Source organism: Felis catus, chromosome A2 (genome assembly GCF_018350175.1).
Source record: "Felis catus isolate Fca126 chromosome A2, F.catus_Fca126_mat1.0, whole genome shotgun sequence".
Classification (NCBI taxonomy): domain Eukaryota; kingdom Metazoa; phylum Chordata; class Mammalia; order Carnivora; family Felidae; genus Felis; species Felis catus.
In genome coordinates this window covers 56,459,875-56,482,643 of record NC_058369.1, presented here as the reverse complement: position 1 = coordinate 56,482,643, position 22,769 = coordinate 56,459,875, and the positions used below count along the sequence as shown (strand labels likewise).

Below are 22,769 nucleotides of genomic sequence, written 5' to 3'. Positions count from 1 at the left end.
TGCTGCTCTCCCTGCCCATGGGACCTGTCCCCGTGCTTTAATAAAATCACCTTTTTGCACCAAAGACTTCTTCACGAATTCTTCCTTGGCCATCGGCTCCAGACCCACGAACCCCCCATCACTCCAACACTTCACCACCTCCACCTTGTGCTTCCTACAACTCCAAATCCAGCAGGTCACTATCCCACCGACACTCCTCCAGCCTGTGAAGCTGTTCTGGATCTGGTCCCACCCGTCGCCCTGGCCAATCTCCTGTGCCATGTCCCCGGGCTTCCTGGAGCTCAGCATCGTTCCCTGCACTTAAAACGCAGGGACGGGGCTCCTGGGTGGGCCTCAGTGGCTCAAGCGTCCCACTCTTGGTCCCCACCATCTGTTTTGTGAGCTGGAGCCCCGCGTCGGGCTCCGAGCTGATAGCACAGAGTAGACTTGGGATTCTCTCTCTGTCCCTCCCCCACTCGCACTGTCCCTTCTGTTTCAAAACAAACATTTAAGTCCCTTTAAAGTTAAAAAACAAAATAAAATAAAGGCACGGACACGTGGCTCTCTTATGGCTCTCATTTATTTGCAGTTTTTTGGGGTTCTATTTTATTGTGTTTTTTGAATAATTTTTTGAATTTACCAAGAGTTTTGAGAACCCGATTTTTTGGCTCTAGGGACATCCTCCCTGGCTGCCTGTGTTCACTGCTGGTGTCGGAGTTTGTGGCTGGTGAGTTGCATCTGGGCCCGCTGATCGTGGTCCCTATGCTGGTCCCTTCGGAGGTCAGACTACTCTGCTCTGAGGACAGGCCTGTGCTGGAACAGGTTGCGATGGAGCTCCAGCAGCGGACTGTGGTTGGTGTGCTGATCTTGGGCTGGATGGTTGTCAACGTGTACCACAGGTTTTCACTCCCCAGGGACATGAAAATCCAAGCACTGTGTTCCCTGTTTTCCATATTTCGTTCCGCTTCCCAGAAGACTTCCCCCTCAAACGGCTCAAACCCGGTGGCCAAGCAGTACCAAACCACCCCCAGGCTCCAAGCGTTTGCGGAAGGGGTGTGCTCCCTTTGCTGCAGGAAGAGTCGCGGGGCAGAATAAGGGGGGCTGTCCCAGAAAGTGTGGAGTTTGTAGCCAGCAAACCGGATGCTCAGTCCAACCCCCGTGTGTTTTACCTTCAGCTTCTTGTCAAAAAGCAGTGTCTCCAGCTTCTGATCCCCGCCGATCATACCTTGTTGGTGGCAGTACTCCACAACCGATAACAGCTGGCAGAATTTGTCTGGAACCTCCTCCGTCACTTGGCCATGGTGCGTAAAATCGTCACACAGCTTGTCTCTGCTTACATATTTTGAAAGGAGGACTAACGATTTCTTCCTGTTGATCACCTTGAGTGACTTGACAATACTTGGGTGACTTGAGGTCTTCATATTCTGGGCTTCACGACAAAGTCCCTGGAGGCCAGCGGGGTCCTCCTGGGTTTTCCTGATGAACTTCACATCAGACTGCTTCCCGGTTAGGATGTACTGGGTCAGCTTCATCGTGGGGACGCTGCCCTCACTGGTGGTCTCGGGGATCTCGTAAATACAGACGTCCTCCTCACCAGCGGTAATGGCCTTACGCCCCTGAAGGATGGTGACCTACTAACTATACTAACGCTAAATAATGCTAATTACACGGACTATGCTAACCAACAATACCAACCTACAAAATTTGCCAATACTAACAATACTAACAATATGAACTATACTAACAATATGAACTATACTAACAATATGAACTATACTAACTGTACTAAAACGCTAACACAAATAAAACAAATGAAAAACACACACATGCGCACACACACACACTCACACACACACACACACACACACACACACACAAAGAAAATGAAGGGAGGAAATGAAAAATTGAGAAAAAGAAAAACTAAAAAAGGAGAAAAAAAGAAAAAAGTAAAAACAGAAAAAGGCAAAAAAAATTGGGAGAGAAAAGGAGTAGAGAAAAAAGAAAAATGAAAATAAAAAAATAAACAAAATGAAAAAGAGAGAAGTCAAAAACAAACTAGCTAGGGTCAAAGGCCGACAGGTCACCAAAGCTTCCTGGGCTGTAAAGACCAAACACCCAGCCGAGCCAGGGTCTTATATAGACAGGTCTTGCCATGACTTCACAATGGGGCTTTGTGAGGGCACAGCAAGAAATGGGCCAATTATGCAATCATGGCTGGGGATGTCTGAGACCACAGTGGTTTCCTCACTTTTTATTCCCAAAACCCCTTTACTCAATAAAAAAAAAAGACCCCCAATGGGCTTTTTGTTTGTTTGTGTGGGCTTTTCAAGATTGATATTTACTTTGTTAGAAATCAAAATCTATAAGATGGTTCAGTGGCCTTTTCACTTCAAGTTTAGAAAACTGTAATTTTGGCTTGTATAGACCTCGTAATGTCTACACTTAAAATACCCAGTTCCTGGTCTCAAAATGGTGCTACAACATATAAGGAAATGTTGTGTTGTGTAAAACACGATAAGGCTCATTATTAACATCTATAAAGCTCAGAGGAAGATTGCTTCTCATCATATTTTCACTGATAAGGTTGTGAGGAGATTTCTCATCAGAAACCTTGGAGGCTAGAAGGCATGGGTTGATGTGTTTAAAGCATTGAAGGAAAAAAGCTGTCAACCAAGAATCCTACATTTGGGAAAACTGTCCTTCAAAAATGAGGAAGAAATGAAGACATTCCCAGATCAACCAAAGCTGAAAGCCTTGCCCTGATGACTAGACCGGCCCTGCAGTGAAGGGGGTCCTTCAGGTTGAAATGAAAGGGCACTGAACAAGTAACTCGAAGCCTTCTGAAGAGATAATCTCGGGTAAAGGTAAACAGACAGACAATTATGAACGCTAGTACTGTTATGACTTTGGTCTGTAGCTCTACTTTTTGTTCTCTATGTTAAGAGACTGATATATTTAAAAACCTAATTATTCATCTATGCTTTTGGACACAAGATGCATAAAGATGTGATTTTGTGACATTAACAACTGACAGAAGGTGGGGTCAGGGCTGTAAAGTAGCTGAGTTTTCATGTGTTATTGAGGTTAAGCTGGTATAAATTGATACTACAATGTTGTAACTTTAGGATGTTAAAAGCAATCCCATGGTAACCACACACAACCACACACACACACACACACACACACGCCACAGAACATACACAAAAGGAAATGAGAAGGGAATTAAAATGTTTCACTACAAAAAAAAATCAACTAAATGCAAAAGAAGATAGTCATGCAGAAAATTTGAGACAGAAAGCAATTAAGGCATATAGAAAACAAAGAGCAAACCACAGAAGGAATTCCTTCCTTATCAGTAATGACTTTAAATGTAAGCAGATTAAACAGATTAGTGAAATGGATAAAAACATAGGATCCAACTCTCTGTTACCTACAAGGGACTCAGATCCAAAGACACAAAAAAGGTGAACGTGAAAGGAAGGAAAAAGATAATCCATGCAAATAGTAGCCAAAAGAAAGGGTGGAGTGGCTGTAATAATACCAGACAGAACAGACGTTAAATCAGAAAATGTTACAAGAGACAAAGAAGGACATTTTATATGAATTAAGAGGTTCAGTACAGCAAGAAGAAAAGATGATAAACATTTACACACATAATGAGAGGCCATTATCGACAGAACTGAAGGGAAAAATAGTTCTATAATAATCGTTGGAGCCTTCCATATCCCACTGTCAATAACGGACAGGACAACCAGACAGAAGGTAAGTAAGGACACAGAGGATTTGAAGAACACCATAGCCCAGCCAGATCTAACAGACGGGCACGGGACCCCACCCAACAATAACGGCACGCGGGACCTTCTCTGAGACAGTCTTTGCATTAGGTCACGAGTTAAGTCTCAGTAGATTTCACAAGATAGATATCATACAAAGTATCTTTTCCAACCACAAGAAGATGAAGTCAGAAATGGGTAACAGAAGGAAGAGTGGAAAATTTAAAAAGCTGTGAAAACTGAAAACACACTCTCAAAGAACCAATGTGTCGAAGAAGAAATCACAGTGGAATGCGAACATACGTAGAGGTGAAGGGAAATGAAACACGACGCGTCAAAACTCCTGGAAAACAACAAAGCAGTGGCGAGGGGGAAATTTATAGCTGTAAACGCTCACAGTAAACATCAAGACAGATCTTAAATCAACACCATAGACGTGCAACTTAAGAAACTAGAAAAAGCCAAAGGTAGCAAAGGGAAGGACATAATAAAGATTAGAGCGGAGATAAATGAAACAGAGGCTAGAAAAACGAAAGAGATAATCAATGGACCCAAGAGCTGGTCCTTTGAAAACACCAAACTGCTAGCCGGATTGCCGGTGGAGGCAGAGAAGACTCAATGACTGCATTGCCACTGACTCCTTACAGACGTAGGAAGGGTTAGAGTGCTATCAACAAGTGTATTCCAGCTAATTGGAGAATCCAGATACAATGGACCAATTTCTAGACCTAGAAAACCTACCAAGACTAAATCACAAAGAAAGAGAAAATCGGAAGAGATTCGTACATAACTAGGGAGGAGCCTGAGGCTGTAATCAAAGATCACTTGACCAAAAAAAGCCCCGGATCTGACAGCCTCACTGGTGAATTCTACCAAACATTGGAAGAATTGACACCAATCTTCTCAAACTCTTCCAAAAAATTCAGGAAAGAACACTTCCTAACTAGTTCTATCAGGCCGCCATTGCTTTGATGCACCCTAAATATCTCTGGGCCACCTTCCAGACAGTCACCAGAGGAGTTTTCTAAAATATCCAGCCAGATGAGTTATTTTCTCAGCGACAAAAGAGACCTTTCTCTGGTCTGTGGAAAGAGAGGACCAGCAGTGTCTCCAGAATCAGGCTGAACATCTATGGACCTCTTCTGAGAGCCTCCGTCCACAACGGATGGGCCACACCGCAGACTGGACACAGCTGAAGCGGGGCAGGGGGTGGGGTGGGGAGGGGAGAATTCACGGAGGTAACCTGGGCTTCAATTGGTCTGTCAGCTGCTTTGACTGCTTTGGGCATCTTTGAATACAACAAGCCATGTCCTCGTTGGACACTGGGAAAGGACAATCTATCTGCACATCCAGCCCTATGGGCTGGAGTCTCCCAAACGAGGCCATCGTTTGTTTTGGCAACTCTGCTCCACCACAACATTCATCAGACTCCTGAGAAAGACGACCGATGAAGGGATCCATAAATGGTAAGACCATCTCGCACTTAGCTGTGTTTTGTAAAAGGGAGATATTAGGAAACTGGGCCTTTAAGGTTTTGCTTGCACCCTGTTTGTGGAATGGTACGTGTGTCTATGTATGTTGTAAATGTGAGATAGTTTCTCTACCTCCGGGTGGTGGTTGTGAAAATTAATTTGTAAAAGTGCTCTACTTAGCTGGTTTGAAGGCAAGTGCTTGTAAGAACTGGGTGTTCTAGGGGCGCCTGGGTGGCTCGCTCGGTTAAGCGTCTGACTTCAGCCCAGGTCATGATCTTGTGGTCTGTGGGTTCGAGCCCCACGTAGGGCTCTGTGCTGAGGGCTCAGAGCCTGGAGCCTGCTTGAGATTCTGTGTCTCCCTCTCTCTCTAATCCTCCCCCATTCACGCTCTGTCTCTGTCTGTCTGTCTCTCTCTCTCAAAAGTAAATAAACATTAAAAAAATTAAAAGAAAAAAAAAGAACTGGGCGTTCTAAAACTCAGAAAGATAGAAACTAACCCCAGGTGTCTTTCAAGTTCAAGTGATCTTGGAAAATATTTGGTTCGAAAGCTAATGTAACGATGTTTGTTTAGTTAAAATGGACATAAGTCTTTAGAATTGCCAACATTAAATGTGATAGTTTCACTCTGCTTGTGTTTACTGTAAGTCAAACCAGCTGTTGGCGTTGTGACTGTCACAAAATGTGATGGAAAAGAGAAAGACGTTAGAGCCCTGTCCAATGGCTTCTGAAGCTTTACGGGCAAGCGAAGGACAGACAGACAGATGTAAATAATTTTAACAAATGTAATTAAGGCTACTTGACCAAATAAGGGAAAAAATTCTGTATTTAGTGAAAGTGAGACTGGTTATTCAAAGAGGGAAAACTTGGGGTACCTGGGTGGCTCAGTCTGTTGAGCATCCCGCTCCTGACCTCTGCGCAAGTCATAATCCCAGAGTTGTGGGATTGAGCCCCGTGTCAGGCTCCAAGTGGAGCCTGCTTGAGATTCTCTCTCTGTGTGTCTCTCTGTGTCTCTCTCTCCCCTGCTCCCCCGCTTGTGCTCTCTCTCTCTCAAACAAAATTTAAAAAAAAACAAAGAGGGGAAAACGTAGGACAAAATCTGAAGGAATGCGAAAGGGAAAATTGCAGAAGGTTTGCGAGAAGGGAATCTTTCGAAAGAAATGCTATGCATGGTCGGGACCGAGATTCTGGAGTTTCGCATGTAAGAAACAAGTTTATGAGGGCAGCGATCGACCCCCGGGGAAGAGAAGGGGGAGGCAGAGAACGATGTCAGGCAGAAGTTGAGCAGTGACACTTCAACGGAAGCCTTAGCCGACTCTCTGAGCCGTCCCGAAAGTTGGACTGCCCTTCGGAAGCATCCAAACTTAGGTGGAAGGGGCTGGCTCTTCGTAAGCGTCTTTGGATGTGACCACCTGGGCAGCGGGCAATGCCCTTGGCAAGGCCGCTGCCTACAGTCACGGCGATCCCTGATGATGTCTGAGCGTCGAAGGCTGTAGGCAGCATTGCTATGGCTGGGAGACCTGGGTTCCTGCCGGACATTCTGGTCAGCACATCCCAACACCCGCCACAAGAACTCAGACCCATGCAGTGCCCTGGATGTCCTTGTCCAAATAAGTATGTATCAACGTGGGAGGTGACACGGAGGAAGAAAGAAGGGACTGCATATCTTTTAAAAAATTCATCTTGTTGCAACGAATGAGTTTTAATATCCAAAGTACAGCGGTATAAGACTGGAATTTGGGTTTTCTCGCTGTTCATGTGACAGAGGCTTCTTAGATGATGGGTCTAAATTATCAACAGAGGTTTTTCTTTATCTTTAAGCTGCCTAGAAAAACAAAGTTTCTATGTCTTGTCTTTGTTAGGTCTTTGCTTCCTTAAGAAAGTTGAATCTGCTCAGTGTTAAGAGAGCTAAGGTTTGCTCACAGCTCCATTTACCTTGCTGTCTGCATTTACCTTGAGAATCTCTTCTTGCCATCCCGGCTAAATAAGTATCCTGTTTTGTAGTGATCTGTAATCCTATTTAGGCACGTGTTTTGAAACCTTCTGGTATTTCACCAACTTCCAAAAACCCAGCTTGTGAATGGAAGTCTTTTTGACGAATTAGGCTTATTCCCTGGTGTGTCAAATGACATGGGAGGCATCATCAAATAAGCGATGAGGAACCTTCTTAGGCTTTGTTGTATGGGTGATTGCTCTAAGTGTCCTAGAGATTTTATAAGATTCCTAAGGGTTTGATATGTCCTGGTATAGCGTCATCGCTTGTACTACTAACCACTGAAGTAGCGTGTGTCACAGAATCTCCTTGCCAGCTGCACTGCATTGACAAATACAGCTCTCTGATCCCTTCAGGATCATAAAGCTAAGCTTAGTAAGAAGTCCCAGAACTAATGGGGAAACTGCTTTCAAACAGACCCTTGTGTAAACATTGCTGGTCCTCTAATGTTTGCTCTTCTAAATTTAAGTCTGCCTATGACATTTGGCAGACGTTTGGTAAATAATTTCTTCATACACAGATAGGAAACATTTATCCCTTTCTCCCTACGTGGTATCACCAGAATTCAAAACTCTCAGGGAGTATTCTCCTACTTTCACGGCAGTGTATTTATTTGCAGAAGTTCGATACGAATCCGTTCTCCTTGCAACAGGACGCCACTGGAAACATTGGTCATGTTGCCAAGGCTTTGACTGGAATGTCATAGTTGAGGGAGATATGCCTAGACTCAGCTACAATCAGAGAGCTTTAAGGAGCTAATTAAGGTTGACTTTGCCGAGCCAATGAAGCCCCTTGGAAAACTGGCCTCGTACCTTGCTTACAAAGTTTCCAGCAGCCCTACCAGGTGAATAAGGAAGGTCGTCACTTCCTGGCAGGTGCAGGAACCTCAGGGTATTTGGGGGATCTCGAGAAGAGAGGGAGCCACCCACACCTATAGGTATGGCAGGCAAAGGCTGATGGCCAGTATTTGGCTTGGCTTCTTTAGCCTGACAAGGCTGTTAAAAGTTCAATCTGACATTCCTTACGAAAAGTTCCAGCGAAGCAGATTGAAAAAACCCAACACCTATATGACCAATCACCGTTGTGATGGCGCTTGTGTAAACAGGCCCAGCTTCAACTGGACAATTTCACAAACAAACGTGTCCTAATCTGGCTCTCTTTGGCGGAGATGAGGGTGGTTTCAGAGAGAGAGATTGTTCCAGTAACACACCTGTGAAAATGTAAGATCATGGTTCCGATGAGCCGTCTTGGAGGCTTCGTTGGTTGTCTATACACCTGGGCTGGGTCCTGACTTCTTCTGGTTTCCTTGAATATCTGACCCTGACTCTCCAAACTAAGGTTTCCAGTTTTCTCCCACCGTGTTGACTGGAAGCCCTGAGAACGAACACTGCTTTTCCCTGAAGCCCCGCAAACCGAAGCCAGGCCAGCCGAGGTACACGTGAGAGAAAAGTGGCCCGGTGATCTAAGGGCCACTCAGAAAGATCGCCAGAGACACACGGAGAGCTGAACAAGCTGATCGCAGCCATCCCGACTGGACAAGCTGCCATCGGAGCATCCAGACGTGGACGTGTTCACGGATGGGGACAGTGTCACGGGTCAAAGACAAGGAAGAGCTGGGTGCAGTGGTGACCCATCAGCTACCGTCTGCTGCGGAAGACGCCACAAAGTGGACCGACTGCCCAAGGGAACCATGCTGGCAGCCCGTCAAAGACTCCAAGACCCTCTGGGAGAGCTCTCGTGCCAAAGATAGACTTAACTACATATCAACCCCAACGTCCCTTGGAGGACCAAAGAGGAGTTAAGTAAGGAGTGGGGGTTTGGACACCGTGCTGGCCTTGACACCGGCTGGAAATAGAAGGAATCCTTACCCTAGAGCATCTGATGAAAGAAATAATTAGCCACATTCCTCGAAGCACCCGTTATGGGAAAGATGCCCCTCTCCAGTGGATCCAGAAGTATACTGCGGGCTCCGATTTCAGCGAAATGCTACAAAAGGCAACGCTTGTGCTAAAAACAATCCTAAGACTGGGTGCCCACAAGTTCTCAAGGGTATACAACTGAGACGCCCCAAACCTGGGGAAGACCGGCACGCAGCCTTTCCCAGAATGCAAAGAACAATGGGAAATTCTCGGGGTTTGCTTGTATCTGCAGACACCTTTATCAACGGGGTTGAGGTTCCTCCCTGCTGTTCAGAGAAGGCCTCGGGAGTGGTCAAAATGCTTTGAAGCGAGATCATTTCTAGGTTTGGACTGCCGCTAATAATTCAGAGTGACAATGGAGTGACAACCACAGCGTCCAAGGCCTTGGGCATTCAGTGGAAATCACACGCTTCCTGGAGACACCGAGAGAGTGGAAAAAGGGAAAAAAATGAACTTTGGCAAAGCTCTGCCAAGAAACCCACTTCACTTGGGAACAACCCGTGCCATCTGCCCTGCTTTGGGAAAGAGTGGTCCCTAGAAGAGGGCTTGGTTTAAGCCCCTGTGGAATGTCATATGCAAGACTTTCTATGTTCTTTCGTGACCTAGGAGGTGCTGGCGGGGCTCCCACCAGCGATTTGGATACATCCAGGGCCTGCGTTTGCTTCCGGCAGGCTGATGTACCTCACAGATGTGTCTTCACGCTGCCTGAATCCCTTGGTGACATCCAAAGGTGTCACTAAAGATGTCACTAAAGACCTGAAGAGCGGGAGCCCAGAGGACCAGCTCCAGCCTCACTGTCCAGGTCAGACCCTGCGAGGTGCCGTTGACCCCCCACTCCCCGGAGACTACAGGGAATTGAGCCGTGGATTCACACTTGAATGACAAGAATCCACAGGTTCCCTACACCTGTCAGCAGGGAGGAGGTCGAAAGGGACCCGGCTCAGACCAGTGAGCCTCTGCCGGACCTGAACCTCCGACGCGGGGGAACTGGTCCAAGGGAATCAAGCCACGAGGACAACATGCTGCCTGTTGTTCTCTAGTACCCCTAAAGCCCTAGACACAACATGGTACAGGAACTATTGACCAAAGTACAAAAATCCCGGTAATGCAGGACATTCCTTTCCACCCCAAAGTTTCCCCTTGTCTAACCCCAGTCTCCACCCCACCTCAGCAGGAAGTAACGGCCGCGGCCGGGTGGTGGTCCCAATACCCACAAGAATGAGGACGGGTCAAAAGACCCTGGGGACTGAAAAGGGTAACCAAAGGGCTAGCAGCCGCAACTCTGTACCCTGACCTTTTTCCTTCGCCACTAAGTACCCCTGACTCTCCTCCTCTAGGGAGGTGGATGTGAGGCTCGCCCTCCTGCCTCTGGAATAAACTCTTGCTTTGCTTTATACCCCGTGTCTCAGTGATGGTCTTTATGCGCATCAGGCAGATGAACTCGGGTCCACTACATACGGCAGGCACTCAGTAAAGACCGCTGAACCCACGTGGACTCTGACGCTTGGAGAGTTCAGTGTCTGGTCCGTGGTGACACAGGGTAGGACGAGGAGAAGGGTTTGATTTCAGAACTGTAGTGCCTCTACTCCCATCCACAGTGCTAAGAAGTTTCTGCTCTCCTCCCAAGGCCACCTGCTCAGCCCTCGGCACGCACAGCACCTCCGTGGCCCCGGCCCCTGTCCCTGCTTTGGAGCCAGCTCCCCATTCCGACCTGGAGGTGACAGACAGCTCAGCCCTGTTTACCCAGCTCCACCAACATCCCAGCCTCATCTGCCAACTTTGGCAATTCTCATACCACCTCGCACACAAAATAAATCACACGCTCCCATTTTGGGTTTGGGGGGAGAAAAGGCCCAGTCAGTTAATTACAAAGGCTGCCTCGCCTTGGCACGGGGTGGTGGGAGACGTTCACAGGAAAACGGATTAATTTGGACTCATTGCTTTCCCTTCCACGTCGTCGTTCCAATGAAGACAACACTTGTAACCAAGCCCACCTTCTCCAGAAGCAGCCCCCACACTCCCCAAACAAGCAGTCCTCAGGTTTCACTGGCTGGCTGCTCAGGGTCCCGAGAAGCTTGCTGGGACCTCTGGAAAATGCCAGTCAGGGTTTTAGGATTCTTGTGCCAGGGGTGGGGGGTGGGGGGATCCAGGGGAACTGCTTGGTTCGGTGTTTCTGAGCTCACACTGGTGAGCTGGGCACAGCCGAATACTGGACGCTGGCCTGCTTGGACAGAGGCTGGGTGTCCAGGCTGCCTGCTGGAATCACGCGGGAAGGGGGCAAAATTCAGAGTCTCGGGCCCCGCCCCCGACCCTACCGAGTCAGACATGTCAAGGACAGGGCCTGGAAATCTGTACTTTCCACAGGCACCAAGGACAGGACCTGGAAAGGCTTTGGGTGGGAAGTCTCAGATCTGCATTTGAAAGCTGTGTTGTCTAGGGAAGCTGTTCAGCATTTCTCTACCCCAGTCTCCCAGAGCTCAAACACTGGGGCGCACCATAACCCTCTTGAACGGGTGGGGTTGGTTGTACAGGTGCGGTGAGGCCCTGACCCACGGCGGACACTCATTACGTGGTACTGATTCCTATCAGTGAACATGACTGAGCTCGTTTCAAGGGGTTGATGAGAAGCAAAAGGTGATGCTTTGGTGCTGCGGAAAGTCCTTGTGCCTTAACTACAGCATCAGCACTGGCCCCGGGCCCCCCACGCAGCTAATCATTCCTTCAGACTCCAAACTCTGCATCACTCTTCTTGTCCCACCTCCCCCCGCCACCCCCACCCCGAACCCCCTGAAACCAGTAAATCATTATCATTAGAAGGTTCAAAGTTGGGAGGGGCGCCTGGGTGGCGCAGTCGGTTAAGCGTCCGACTTCAGCCAGGTCACGATCTCGCGGTCCGTGAGTTCGAGCCCCGCGTCAGGCTCTGGGCTGATGGCTCAGAGCCTGGAGCCTGTTTCCCGATTCTGTGTCTCCCTCTCTCTCTGCCCCTCCTCCGTTCATGCTCTGTCTCTCTCTGTTCCAAAAATAAATAAAAACGTTGAAAAAAAAAATTTAGAAGGTTCAAAGTTGGGAGCCTCCACAGGCTCCTTCGGAATGGAGTGAAAACCAGACACATACCCCCCGGGAACAAGGGTGCCAAGTCCTAGGTCTGCAACATGGTCAAAACCGAGCGTTTCGTTTGTGGAAAATGAATACATCTGAGTTTGCACCTGTCTCGGCCGGGGGAAAAGTAGCGCGCGCGCCATCGCAAACGGGCGTCTCCCGGCAAAACCCGTTCCCTGCTGCTCGGGGAGGCTCAGACTGCCTGAAAGGCTGCAGCCTTCAAAACCTGTTTCATGCGGTTTGTCCATTTTTGGGCTGTTTCAGCTGTCCCATTCTGTTGGAAGCCTGGTTTTGCACATCAAATGGGTTGTGTTTCTCCAGCAAATTTCAAGGAACGCCAGGGGATCCTGGAACTGGATCCCACATTACAAGCAGATGCTCCCTTCACACCTGAATCTCCTCCCCATGACCCCAGAAAGTGTGGGTCACCCCTCTGCTTTCTGAATACAAAAACGGGAGGGGGTTGGAGCTCTTTTTAGAGATGAGAAAATGACACGTGTTTCTCTTGATGTCAACATTGCCGTGGCCAATGAACTTGCAGTGCAGGGGTAACACTCGGAATGTCTAACCAGATGGGCCCTTTAGCACCTGTTGTGGCCAGAGGGCTGTGGCAATGGAGGAAAGGCTGGGAGAGCCGTCCTAGCTGGCCAGCAGCCTTGCAACGGCCTCCCACTCTGTCCAGGCTGTTGCAAGCACCGATTCAGAACATGTACCCAGATGATGGAGCTGGAATTTGCGGGAAGCTAACTTCCTGTCCATGTGCAATGTCTCAGGCAGCGATGAGCCCCCATCCCTGGGAAGGTGCAAGCAGGAGCTGATCCTCCAGCAGGGACGTAACAGGAATGCTGAACTACACGGTGCCCTCTGCCTCTTCCATGTGGTACAGCTCTCACGACCACGTGCCGGGAGTGAGAATCCCACTTCATGGACTCACAGACCCTTCTCCCTTCTGGAGTGCATTTCCACAGAAATGCCGTGCACAGACCTGCGGCACCTCCCTGCATCGTCCCCGTGGTCCTGGGTGGCTACCATCCACGCCAGGCCTGGCACACGCTGCCTCACTGCGGGGACTGGGCCACGCCTCACTCAGTCCGTGACATAACTGGCCGCTTCTGAGAAGGCGCTGTACCGAGTCACAAGGGTTAGCAAACTAGTTCAAGGTAATTTATGACCCTGGGATGCTCGGGTTTCTAAATACAACAGACCACTACAAACTGCAAAAGCTTCAAGCTCTCTCCCCACGGGAGACGGCCCGGCCCAGCCCGGGGCAATGGTGCTGACGCCAGGTGGGCAGGACGAGCTGGCACACTCGCAGGCCTGGCTGGCTTAACTCACTATGAGCCCCAGGGAGGCACTCCTGGAGGCCTCGTGAAGACAGCACCCCCCCCACCCCCCGCCGCCATTCTTCCCTCCCTTGTCTCTGGTATGCATGAGAAGGTGATGAAGGTTTTTCTCCTGCGCTGGGATGGCACCGAAACCACAGTGCATTCGGGGTTGCTACCTCCTAGTTGGCTTCTCTTTTTTAATGCTAATAATATTGATTTTGGGTACAGTGGATCTCAGGCAAGGGAAACTCCAGTAAACGAAAGCTGACTATAGCCAAACGTGGCTGATGTTTCTTTTTTCCTCAGGGTTGGCAGGCCCTGCCTGCCTTTCCATCTGCCCAGTGCTGGCCTTGAACACCCGGAGTGGCTTCTCTGCACGCTCTCCTGTGGGCTGCCTTCCTGCCTTGGTGCTGGCGCCCAGAGCTTGAGACCCATTTCTGTCTGCAAGAGGACTGTGGTCTCTGCCCTTGCTCCGCTGAGCTCTGGCTGCCACCTGCATCCAGCATGCGTTCCCAGCACCCCCCGTCCCGGCTCCAGGCCGAGCTCATCTGGGGCCTGCTACCAGGTACAGTGACCCTCCCCTTCCCTTGCAGACATCAACTGTGAGTCAGCACTGAATGCAGGTCCCCAGTATACCCATACCTTGCCAGCCTCATCCTCAGTGCACACTCCCAGCTAGGAGTAGGGATTCGGGGTGAGTGAGACACAGCCCCGTCCTCAGGCCTTGGCCTTTCTGACTCAGGAGGCTGACACACACGTGCACCAATGAGGGACACAAATACACTGTCTTCTGTGACGGGGGGAGGGGGTGAGCCTGGGAGAGCCCAGAAGAAGCCTGGAGGGCTTCCTGGAAGAGGTGGTGCCAAAGGTGTGCGATGTTTCATATGATCTCCGCAGTCCTTGGGTGTAAGCACCCTAGAGAAAGACACCTCCATGGGGACTGTTGAGTCTATCGCTACTGGCTAGGTGGCATTTGGTGACAAAGGAACAAATGGTCTGAGCTTCCTCTGCCTAGTCCTGGATTGTTGGGGGTCTGGTTTCTTCAGGGCGACAGAGACACAGCCATGGCTGACTGTTCTGGGGCCCTGGCTCCTGCCTTGCTCCTCTCTCCAGAACACGGGACACTGCGGTTGACCCCTAAACAGCTCTGTTCCTCCACCCCCCTGTCTCCGTACCCTTTGCACTATGATGGGGCAGCTCTTCCCATCAGGGGTGGGGTCTAGATCCCCCCGCTTTGAATCTGCGCTGGCTCCGTGACTTGCTCTGGCCGACAGAATGTGGTGGAAATGATGCCGTGCCAATTTCAGGCGTAGGCCTCAAAGAGCCTCGTGGCCTTGCGTGCCCACCCTCTCGGGACCCTGGCACCACCATGTGCAGAAGCCCAGACGGCCTCCTGGAAGAATGGGACACGTGTAGCCTACTCACCACCGCCCCTAGTCGCCCCGGCCAACAGCCAGCCGGCAATCAGCCGACCCCTGCCATTGACCACACATGCTTGAGGGAGCCCGGAAGACCTGCCCGACCAGCTAGCTGCCCAGCTAAGTCAACAGTTGGTGCAAGCCGCTACATTTCGGGGTGGTTATTCCGCAGCAGAACCTAACTGATCCCGGCATCCCAGCATTCTGGGCAGGATGCACAGGCTGCAGGATCTATAGGCAGAGGCCTGGCTGCAGACAGATGGACTGGTGGCCTCGGGACCGTCACCTGGCCCTCATGTTTGCTGTCACCTGGGTTCTGCTCTACAGCTAGGATCTGCAGTCAGCACAGTTACGACCAAGGTATAGTTGGCCCGGGAGTGGCTGCGCCTAAGCCATCTGGCCTCCTCTGCGGTTTCCTGGACCTACCCAGGGCCTTCCAGCCGCTTTCCGTGACACTCCAGGTGAAAGCCAAATGCCTCACCATCCCACACGATGCTCCCTACTCCCACCCTGCTCCCAGCTTTGCGCCTCTCACTGCACTCCAGACACACCTGCCTCCAACCCATAAGACCCAACCTGACCTCCGGGCCTTTGCATGTGCAGCTCTCCTGACTAGCATGCTCTTCCCGGATACCCGCACGGCTCCCCCCCATTTCCTTCAGGCTCTGACCCAGTAGGTTTGTTAAACAAACCGGAGATCACAGATCTTTCTTACAAATGGCCTGCGTCACTCCCTGCACACTCCTCCCGCTTTATTTCTTTTCAGAGCAATTAGCATGACTGGGTGCAAAAGTGTCCACATTGTGAGACATCCAGTGGGAGCCAGGAAGGTCAGGAAGGGGGAGTGGGATGCTGAGAAAGACGTCGGCATTGGGACTTCATAGCATACAGCCACTGGCTGGGAGCCGATGTGTCCTGAAGCAGCCTGGCACCCCCCACTGCCAGACAAACCAGCAGAGACACCGTTGGCAGTGCTTCAGCCACATGTAGGAGCCGGTATCGCACTCGGCAGCACAAGCCCAGATTTATGGCCATGGCATAACTGCTTACAAGTGTCATGCAGGTGACACATGTTTGTCAAAAACACCTCGTCTTGAGGTGGCCACAGAGAGCAGTTCCTGGAACACAAGGGGCTTTGCAAAGCAAGGCGTCCCTGGGGCTCCTGCCTTCTGAAACCCCTTAATCGAGGGCCCACCATTTAGGGCCCTTCTCAAAGTTTCTAGAGCCTACAAAAGAGAGAAGTCTCTAACTGGAGCTGGGACTCCCTGGCCGCAAACAGGAGCAACACCGGCTGGCCTGGCTCAGCCTCGGAAGCCGGGGAGGGCACCCTCCAGGGCCAAGGAGGCCCAGGGCAGGCCCAGACCCACCATGGATCCAGGGTTCAGGGACAAAGCTCTTCTGCACTCCGTGAGGGGCCCCATGGCAGACCCATCCCCGGGTCCTGGGCCAGTCACCAGGAGGGAGAGCTAGGGCCTGGTCGGGGTCCAAAGGGACCATGCAGTCTCGTGGTAAAGAGCGTGGAATCTGGAGCCTCATAACGGCTCTGAGCCTCAGCTTCCGCATCTATAAGATGAGTGTAAAAACAGTGTCTCCACACAGGGTGACGAGGACCCCACGGAATGCTCAGACCGGGCCCCGGCACATCACAAATGCTGCAGAAGTGAGTTGTCATCCACATCATCAGAGGCCATGACTCTGCATCACTCAGAGCAAGGGTGGAGCCTTCCCGGCAAGGATTCGACTCTGTTCCAGGTTTGAGGGTGCTGGGGTACTGCTCCCAGGGCTCTCCCTCCCCTTACCGGGCAAGGAGCCGGTGGGGAGTGAGAGGCAGGAGTTAAACCTCAGCTGCTTCATCATCAAAACGACAGCAGGAGGGATGAGGCAGGGGTGAGAAGCAGAGGTGGCAGGAGGTTTTCAGGCCCCCAGGGACAATGTGCCCAAATGGCTTTCACACCAGCTCTGGGGAGCCCATGGGATGGAAACGGAAAGGCAGGCTGTCATGTCCGATCCCTCCACTGACAGCCCCAGGGTCCTGGGTCCCAACCCACCAGCCCTACTGTGCACAGCCAGACACCAAGAGGAAGGAACACAGAACCCGCCTTCAGAGAATCGGAGACAGACTCCACGTTGGGGTCACCCAACACGGTCGTTGTGTGGCCATTACAAACTCAACCCTCCTCTGTGCTCCTGTTTCCTCATCCTCACAAAAACATCCATGGATGGGGCGCCTGGGTGACTCCGACGGTTAAGCGTCTGACTCTTGCTGTCAGCCCAGGTCACGATCTCACAGTCAGGGGACCGAGCCCCACATCGGGCTCTGCACCGACAGCATGGAGCCTGCTTAGGATTTTCTCTGTCTCTGCCCCTTCCCCACTCTCTCTCTCTCTCCTTCTCAAAAAATGATAAAGAAAGAAACATAGAAAAAAATCCATACATGGCTACACAGGGCCTCCTGGGGCACCTGCACGTACCAGGGATCGCAATGGTAGAAAGAGGGAGAGGGGAGAACACGCGGACAGCAGGCATGAATGACTGCAGGTGTGCTACAAATGATCAGAGATCTGAAGAGCTCAGTACTTAGGAGTTTTAAAAAGGCTTCTTGACATGTGACTGGAGAAAGGCGGCCCAGTTAGTAAACGGTGCTGGGACATCGGAAACCATTCCAGACACATTAAAAATCTATATTTGAAAGAGAGAAGTTGAAGAGGGGGATATTCTGGGGGAATATCTTTGCAAACTTGGCGTTGGGAACAATTTCTTTACCAAGGTGTTAAAAGCTCAGTAAGCATAAAAAAAAATCGATAGTTTTCACTGCAGTAAAACGTAAATTTCCTTTCACCAAATGACGGGTGGAAAGACAAATCACTAAAAGTATATGTACAACTAGCAAAGGATCAGTATCCAGAATACATAAAGAAGTCCTACAAATCCACAGGAAGAAGAGAGGCAATGAGCAAAAAGACCACAGCAGGCATGTCGTAGAGGAGGAAACGGAGTGCACAGATGAACACGGGAAAAGCTGCCCGATGTCACGAGGATGCAGGGAAGTGCAAGGTAAGGTCCCCGTGAGAGATTTCACATCCATCAGGCTCACAGTGAGGAAGACATGTGACATCTGACAGCACCGAGGGTCTGAGAGGATGGAGATCAGCTGGCACCCACGGTTGATGAGTGTGAAACCTGGTCTGGCCACACTGAAAACCGCTTTGGCCTTTTCTTGTTAGGTTGACCAGTCCCATGCCTTAGCACCCTGCAAATCCACTCCCAGGAGCCACACAAGGCACACCCAAGAAGAGTTCGTCGCAGCACTGTTAGCAAGAGGAGGGGGAGAGAGGAAATGACCCAGATACTCCCTGACAGAGCAATGCAAAAAGAAATTGTAGCACAGTCACACAATTTCTTTCCACACTGGTGACAGCAAACTCCAGCTACACAGCAGCACGGCTCAAGCTCAGAGAGAGGGAAATGTTGAGTACAAAAATGCAAATTTTAGAGATCTACGTACAGAGAGGAAGTTTTTAGAGCTTGAGAACGAAGAAGCAATCTAATGTTTAGGCTTATTCAGTCGGCCTGTGAGCAAGAGAATGGCAAACAAACAAACACCAAATTGCAGAGAGGGGTGACCTGCAGGCAAGGAGGAGATGGAAGTGACTGGGAATGTTCTAGTTCTGGAGTTGAGCTGTGGGCCCACGGATGTTCATTGTCCCACCATCCTTCAGAATGCACGAAACACACGAAGTATTAAAACAGAACAGAGGCAAAGGGGAAAAACAAGAAGAGAAACATGGTGTGGGTCCAGACACATCCAGTATGATTTCCTTGTCACACACATAGTTGACTGTTTTCACGTGGTGTCACGGGGGGTCCCAAGAGTTCCGTCGAGAGGCCAGAGCGGGAAGTGAAAGGACAGGCAATTGGACGAGGGCATTCTTCCCTCTGGGCCTCGTTTCTCCATATGCAAAATGAGGGGGTGTACCAGGAGTGCCAAATGGCTGGCGTGCATAACCCAGGCCTCCCCTTCCTCACCCGCTGCGGACACTACTCATGCATTGCAGCACTGTTTCACATGGAGCACAGACACGCAGCGTTGGGCTCCGCAGCTGGGCCCTGCAGGCTGCCGGGGATGCCAGTCTGAGAGGGCACACTAAGTGATACCTACGTGCTGATCTGGAGAGACCCAGATCCCTCCAGCTGTGGCCTGGAAGGTTCTGAAGCCTCACCAGCAGGCACTAGCTAGTCTGAGAGGCAGGGGCCCTAGGGAGGAGCCGACTGGCTTTGGAACTGACCCTAGCCGGACCCTGGCAGCGTGCAGCCTCAGCGTCTACACTGCCCACGCCTGTGGCCTCCGGTCCGCCGCGGGGGGGCCCCTGGCCCCCCCATCATCTGACCAGAGCCCGTGCTCCCATCCGTCGGGTGGGCAGGCTCATGTCTACGCTCTGCGGGTGAGCTCTGCTGGACCTGAAAACGGCAAGATGGGCGGAGGGCCAGGCAGGAGCTCAGCTTCACCCTCTAGCCCAGAGAGCCATGGAAGCGGCCCCGTTGTGCCAGATTCAACCAGCTCTCCGAGGCAGGAGGATGGCGTTCCTTTCACCACCGCCTAGGCCTGCCTGGGCCTGCAGGCCTTTGCTCCTCTGCTCCCCTCCCTACCTGCCCCCCTGCCCCCGCCTGTCCCCTCTTCCTCCCCTTATGGTCCCAGCTCACAAGACTCCTCCTTGGTTGTGCTATTCCATCTACCTCCCACCCCCCATCCCCCCAGTGAGCGCTGACGTCCCTTCCTCTAGACAACCACCACACAGAGGTCAGCTTTCCCGAGGAGAGCTTGTGTGCTGGGTCTGGTCCAGTTTCTGTGGGTGTCTGTCCCCTCCAGTATGGGGAGCCCAGCAGGGGCCACCTCACACCCGCATGAAGATAATACCATCAAACAGCCACAATTCCTTGGAATCAATGGGCTTCTCCGAGAACTGTCCACCTACTGCCTCAGCCGCACAGCCAGTGAGGTTGGCAGTCGGGGAATGGTACCTCCCTCCCTATTCCAACAGCGAGAAACTCAAGGGCCACAGAGGGGGGTGACTTTTCCAGCATCACTGCCCACCCTCCAACCTTCTGGGAGGCTGAGAAGCTTTTCTGTCATGTCCCATCAGGGCCCTCAAACCCCAGGAAACACCTCACTTCCCCAGAGCAGGGGCCTGATGAGTGACCACAGCCCCTAATCATGGAGCATCTGGTTTCATCCTGGTCCCTGTGGATTCTTTTAACAACAAGATCACGCGGAGAGACATCATACCCAGGGACGTGATGCTTCGGCGATTCGTCTCTCTTTCATTTTGTTCACCTGATACACGTTTTAAATGACTACTGGGCTGTGTACACAGGAAGCCTTGATTCACTAGAAAGAACCGTGGCGGGTTTTCTTAGAAGAAGACAAAGTCAGGAATTTAAGGCATCCACACATGTCCATTGAGCAGAGTGGAGACAAAGATGTCTCTCCCGCTGCTGTGTCCGGGAACACAGCTGCCCACACACGCCCACCACACCCTTGGATCAGAGCCTGCCACTGATATCCACGGTGTGAAAGGGCTTGGAACCCACTGTCATCGTTATCACCATCCCTCGACCCCAAGAAGCCAACACCATGAGCTTGCAAAGGCACTCCAACAGGAACGCTCACTTGTGTTCCCAGGAATACACACAGACGCCAGATATTTACTTCTGGTTCCAACTTCTCCTGGTTTCATCCTCTTTCAAGTCCTGGAAACTCTGGGCACCACTTCTTGCCCTACAATCCCTCCGTCAGATCCCCCCATCGCCCACTCTCCCAGGAAGCTCCCCCCACCTGGACACCTCCAAATCCTCCTCAAAGCCGTCTCTGACTCCCCCTCTTCCCGGCCTTCTCGCTGGCCTCTTTACACTAATTTCCTGCTAGAACGATCATAATGGGTTCAAATGCTGCCGCTTGCACACCTATCTCCCCCGTCACGGGGCAGGTTGTGGGAGCAGGGCGCAGGGCTGATGTACCCCCTTACCTCCAGCCCCTCAGCATGGGCCCGGGCACATGGGTGGGGGGTGGAGTAGGGCCTCAAAGAAGCATGATCTAAATCCCTGGGCTCTGTTTTCCTCCAACTTAGAGTGTAGTGAAAGAGCTCTAATGACAAAGAAGGTAAATTCTAGGTATTCTGAACAGAGACCAGGCCATCCTTTCCTGAGTACTTCACAGCGAAGCCAAGACCTCACTGGTGAGTAACTGTCAACTGCCCAACAGTGGGAGTGAAGAACTTTCCCAGGAGAGAGAGAGTCACAGACAAATGTTGTAAGGAGGGAGGGAGCAACTTGTGTAAGGACCGAAAGGCCAGTGGTGCCTCCGCAAAGCAATGGGGCGATGGGCAAGAGTTCATGGATTATGCGTATCGGTTAGGTTAGGATGGATTACGCTGCGTAACACACAATTCTCTAAATCTCAGTGGCCTACAATAAAGTTTCTTTATGTCTCAGACTACATGCACATGTGGCTCTCCTTCGTCTCTTCTCCCCTCTGGACTCAGGTTGACAGAGCAGTCTGTCTCTATCTGGAATATTGCCATTGTCGTGGAAAAAGGAAAAGAAAAGTGGTAAATTACTCACTGGTTCTTAACGCGTGTGCTCACATCTGTTTTCACTGTTCAGCAGCCCCTCTGCCATGCCTGAGGACAACATGGGCCGTGCTGTATAATCCTCCCACCGAGCAGGGCACTTCGATACAGGGCACCGAATGTGGGGGAGTGGTAATCCAGTTCCACACCGTGCTTATGAGTTTGACGTCTTTCCTAGGATCAGTGAAATCTGTTGAATAAACTGTTCATTTCTAAAAATCCCTCTGGCTGTAGTGAGAGACACAGATTGGAAGTGGGCAAGGGTGGGATTCGGGAGAAAATTCAGGAGGCTGCCTCAGTTTCCCAGGCAAAAAAAAAAAAGAAAAGTACTTTACACTAGGGTCATGGCAGTGGAAATGGAGAGAAGCCAAGAGATTGAAAAGATGGAAGGGTCTAGTGATGTACAAAGAGGAGCAGAGGTGAGTGAATGTGTGACCCCAGAATGGCGAAAAGATACAGCAGGCTTGGCTTCTCATGTCTTAAACAGTTGCTGGCTCCCATCTTTGGGGAGGACCAGCTACTCTACTCTCTGCTTGTCCTTGGGCTGTCTATGTTCTCCTAAGAAATCTCCCTTCTTGCTTGACAAAAAAGGCTGAGCTCAATAAAGATGGGAAGACACGGATGGGGTGAGCAGCCGAGTGAGCCGACAAATGAGTGACACAGTGACCAGGGGAATTAATTCATGTCTCCAAGTGTTCAAAGAGTGAAGAGAAACTAGACTCAACCGGAAGAAAAGAAAGTCCTCCCACTGGGCATGCCTCAAAAGGATCCCTCACCTCCCTAGTGACACATCAGGCATCTTTCTTCTTCCACGGGGCTGTGACCACTTTCGGCTATAACAGAGAAAGGGGAGTGGGTGAGAGAAGAAGAAGGGAGGGACAGGGAGGGACAGGGAGGGACAGGGAGCTGCAGGTGTGTTTAAAGCTGACCAGCTGCTTCCTGGTCACCACAGGAGCTGACCCTGCTGGCTGGATGCCATCCACTCTGTCCCCTGCTCCTCGCTGAACCCCCGTGGAAGTGGCTGGGTCCTCCCACACAGAAAGAAAGCAGGTGATGAGAGGCCAAGGCAGTGTCCTGAGGTCCCCCAGCTGGCAAGAGATAGGACAAAGCACTCCCCAGATGCCGCAGGACAATGGGGTCTGGCTGGCAGGTGAGTAGGAGGGGCCAG

The 22,769-nt window shown here is 51.0% G+C and overlaps 2 protein-coding genes and 2 long non-coding RNA genes across 11 annotated transcripts in view; 2 read left to right on the top strand and 2 right to left on the bottom strand.

Annotated features, from left to right (window-relative positions):
* Positions 1-22,769, bottom strand: part of IQSEC1 (IQ motif and Sec7 domain ArfGEF 1) — a 689,800-nt gene that overhangs the window by 261,785 nt on the left and 405,246 nt on the right. The gene's annotated exons all lie outside the window — the stretch shown is intronic.
* LOC123384135 (MAP/microtubule affinity-regulating kinase 3-like) lies at positions 542-1,871 on the bottom strand. The gene is made up of 2 exons (XM_045053209.1): positions 1,149-1,871; positions 542-1,046 (listed from the first exon to the last, which is right to left on the bottom strand). Exons 1-2 carry the CDS (start codon positions 1,509-1,511, stop codon positions 555-557), a joined length of 855 nt encoding a protein of 284 aa, XP_044909144.1. The 5' UTR covers positions 1,512-1,871; the 3' UTR covers positions 542-554.
* LOC123384143 lies at positions 1,910-10,527 on the top strand. The gene is made up of 2 exons (XR_006594829.1): positions 1,910-5,218; positions 7,834-10,527. It is a non-coding gene; the product is annotated as an uncharacterized LOC123384143 (long non-coding RNA).
* On the top strand, positions 12,256-22,760 carry LOC123384141. Its single transcript, XR_006594825.1, has 3 exons — positions 12,256-14,122; positions 16,575-16,727; positions 17,911-22,760. It is a non-coding gene; the product is annotated as an uncharacterized LOC123384141 (long non-coding RNA).

Excerpts from the sequence above, each read along its gene's own strand:
- LOC123384135 (XM_045053209.1), bottom strand. The coding sequence starts at position 1,511 with ATGAAGCTGACCCAGTACATCCTAACCGGGAAGCAGTCTGATGTGAAG. Across the intron at positions 1,047-1,148 it reads TTTTTGACAAGAAGCTGAAG|CAAAGGGAGCACACCCCTTC; the intron begins GTAAAACACACG and ends CTCTTCCTGCAG.